This window comes from Echinops telfairi, unplaced genomic scaffold (assembly GCF_000313985.2).
Source record: "Echinops telfairi isolate 266 unplaced genomic scaffold, ASM31398v2 ScPeMD7_5;HRSCAF=22, whole genome shotgun sequence".
Classification (NCBI taxonomy): Eukaryota; Metazoa; Chordata; class Mammalia; order Afrosoricida; family Tenrecidae; genus Echinops; species Echinops telfairi.
In genome coordinates, this window is record NW_022103901.1 from 21,206,249 (window position 1) to 21,209,742 (window position 3,494).

Sequence of the window (3,494 nt, forward strand, 5' to 3'; positions counted from 1 at the left end):
GCTGGTGTGGGTCTCCACATGGCTCCTCCAGCTCCAGGGCTCTGGCTCCCTGTGGCTTGTCAGCAGGAATGTCTTGCAGGGAGAGTGTGTGTGCCCCACCTCTAATGAGCTAATTATCTCCTTAGTGCTTCCAAATGAGATCATCAAGCTGCGACCTGATTGACAGGCTAAACTCCACCCCTTCATTCTTGATAGTCTCACATTGACACCAGATTATGTAACCACCACAGACATGTTCTGTAATACACTTGGTGTCATCTCATTAGGGTGCCTACCAAAAAAGAAAAAGGACTGCACATAGTGAATGTACTATGGAATGATAAGATATGTATATTAGCTCCCAAGAAAAAACTCCAATAAAAACAATGACTTCCAAGGGGCTCTGCTGGGCCAGTTAAATTCAGTGCAGAGAGGCTAGCTCAGAAGGTTATGCTAACTGTTTTCAGGGATTCCAATGAGGTGACCTTGATCTACTTTCTCAAAGAACAGAAGAAAATGAGTTTATTAAAAGTTTGGGGTTTTTCTTCATTAAAAACTCATCTGTGTGTGTTTGACACAGTGGACGGATGTACGGATTGTGATAAGAGCTGTAAGAGTCCCCAATAAAATGATTTTTTAAAACTCGTTTGTGAGGAAATGTCCAGGAAAGTTGAACCAAAGTTCTCTTTGATACAGTAGTTTGTGTGTGTGTGTGTGTGGGGGGGGGGTGTTTCTTTCTCTGTAACAGTAGTCTTATAGAATATTTGTCTTCTGTGATTGGCTAAGTCCACTTAGCATAATGTTCTCCTGGCCCATACATGCGATGAAGTGCTTTGTGGACTTATTACTGTTTTTAGTGAGGCATGTGTGTATGTACCAAAGTCTCTTCATCCATTCTTCTGGTTACGGACGTTAGATGGTTTCCATCTTTTTGCTATTGCGAACAGTTCTGCCATGAACATAGGTGGACATGTCTGTTCCTGATCTGACTCTTCCTTCTGGAGCAGAGGGTTTGCTGGCTCCTGTGACATTTCTATTTCCAGTTTTGTCCACTGGCACCATTTTGCTTCCCACCGTGGTTGCGTATAATTACATTCTAATCTCTCCTTAGCCTCTCCAGCATTTATTGTGGCTCTGTTAAAAAAATTAATTTGGCTATCTTTTCCCGTGTATGGTGGTATCTCATAGATCGTTTGATTTGCATCTCCCGGATGCCTAAGGATTGTGAGCATTTCTTCATACGGTTGTTGGCCATTTGGATGTCACCTTTGATGAACTGTCTATGCATGTCCTTGCCCTCTTTTTATTGGTTTATTCATCTTCTTTTGCTTTTATTGAGGTGTTGCAGCTTTCCATAGATTTTAGAGTTTAGTCCCTTGCCTGTTGTATCATTGTCAAAAAATGATTCCCACTCTGTGGGTTCTCTTTTAACTCCTTTGCTGAAACCTTTTGATGCACATACGGGTCCTAGTTTTACTAAGCCTCTGTTATTTATTTTCTCATCTGCTGCACACACCCCTTCTTTTAAAAAGATCACAGAAGCGGTCCAAGATATCTGGTTTGCCTGGATATCTGCCTAATTGAGCCTCAGATCTTAAAGGCTTATCAAGGTAAGCATCCAGCAAAAAGCAAATGGTATCCAGCTTCTTTTAATGAGGATTTCTTGGGTCTTAAAAGCCTATCGAGACAATAAACACACGCACACACTCGAGTTATTCCTTTGTGGGAAACATGAGATGTGCTCATCCTGAAGATGAGACTCCACATACAACAAAGTAAAGAGTGGGTAGGTCCATACAGAAGACACCCAATAAAGTGGCTCACACAATCGTAAAAGTGGTTAAGTCCAGTCTGGTTCAAGTCCGTGGGTTGGATGTTAAACAGGAGGCTTTCCTGACTCATGTGGCTGCAGGGCTGTCAAACAAGGAATAAGAAGATGAAGCAGGAAGGCCACAGGCTGGTGGAGGCATAGATGGATGAATTCAAGGTCAGCAAGTCAGGCTTGTGGCTTTTCCTGATTGGTATGTCTACCTGGACTGACAAACCAAGAAGCAGGACGGCAAATTAGGAAGCAAGTCAGGCTCCTGACTGCGGAGTCAAATGAATCCTAGGTTGGCAGACAATATGGCAGGCGGCTGATAGCTCCCAGGGTTGGCTGGCAATAAGGTAGGTCTATGAACTGTAGTATTAAACTAAGTTTGGAGGGGAGGGGAAGGGCCAGCCCCACCCACTGCTACTACCTACGGGTTCAGTAAGCACAATTGTATGGTTGAGATATATAAGCATTATATTAAAGTCATCGAGAGCATGAGAGATACAATAATGCAGTCAGACACATCTTATGGTAGCATTGCTCACCTCAGCCCAGCTTGGTGGTCCACATGGAGAGAGGGGGAAGGGAAGGAGGGCAAGGGAACGAGGGAGAGAGGACTGGAGAGGAGAGGGGGAAGTGAGGGGAGCGACCAGGGAGCGCCCAGAGAGAGATGTCAGATAGCTCTATATTGCTGACGCATGCCTATATACCTTTTGGGGGCATGATTATAGAATCACACTTCACAGGAAGGGGCAGTACAATAGGCGTACACATTGTAGGAAGGGGATCTATGATAGGCATAAGCGTAACAGGAAGGGGATGAGCTAGGGGTGTGCCCATAGGAATGGGAAGGTCTAGAGTCATACATGTGACAAGATGGGAGGACCCTAGATTCATAATGGCTACCTATCCTTGGTCATCCTTGGGTGGGTTTGACCTCTCTGGTGTCTCCTACAAGGAAACAGACAACTACTATCCTTATCAGAAGGGAGTGGGCCCTGCTTGTTGTGGGATAAACAGTGGTGTTTACTTGTTCCAGATGTCTGATAGCTCTTAAGGAAAATGACCCCTAATCTACTCCTGATGGCCTCGAAGTGTATAGTCATTCTCAAGCTAAGTCTGGCATATATTTTGGGGAGACAACTTGGGAGAAGTCCTTCTGTTTCCCACATATGAACCAGGTTCAGGATTCAGGACAGCAAGAAGAGAAACTTAAACCTACTTAAACAGGAGGAGGCCACAGCCCCAAGGAAGCTTCCTTTCAATTACAGCAGGAAGGTGACCTGAGAAACAAGACTGCACTCCTCCCTAATCCTCTTTTTCACTGCTTTGCGGCTCACAGTAGATTACATCATGGAGTTGTTGATATTGTGTTCAATTCACATCATGGAGGAGGCTTCAACTGTGACACTACGAGAGTCTTGGCTCAGCCAAGTTGACACAAAACCTAATTATCACGCCATCATACTTCAGGAAGACAGCAGGCTTCCCCCTCCCACTTCCTCTCATAGCGTGTGTGAAAGTGAGATGATTTTATGTCAATTTGAGGATGTATGAAAGTAGAGGGGTAGAATCCAACCTGACAATCAGGTCACAGTCTGATGATGTCTGCTTAGGGATGTGGCCTTCTTATAAACGTGGAAACCAGGAACTTCCCTCTGCCTCGGCCACTTCACCTTCTTGCATGTTGGGGCTTTCGCTG

General features: G+C 44.7%; 1 protein-coding gene across 1 annotated transcript in view; it reads right to left on the bottom strand.

The window, feature by feature from the left end:
• Window positions 1–3,478, bottom strand: part of CHP2 (calcineurin like EF-hand protein 2) — a 16,894-nt gene extending 13,416 nt beyond the window's left edge. The window contains exon 1 of the mRNA XM_013005463.2: window positions 3,469–3,478. Within this exon, the coding sequence (XP_012860917.1) occupies window positions 3,469–3,478 (10 nt within the window). The remainder of the gene's footprint in view (window positions 1–3,468) is intronic.
• Window positions 3,479–3,494: the final 16 nt, after the last annotated feature.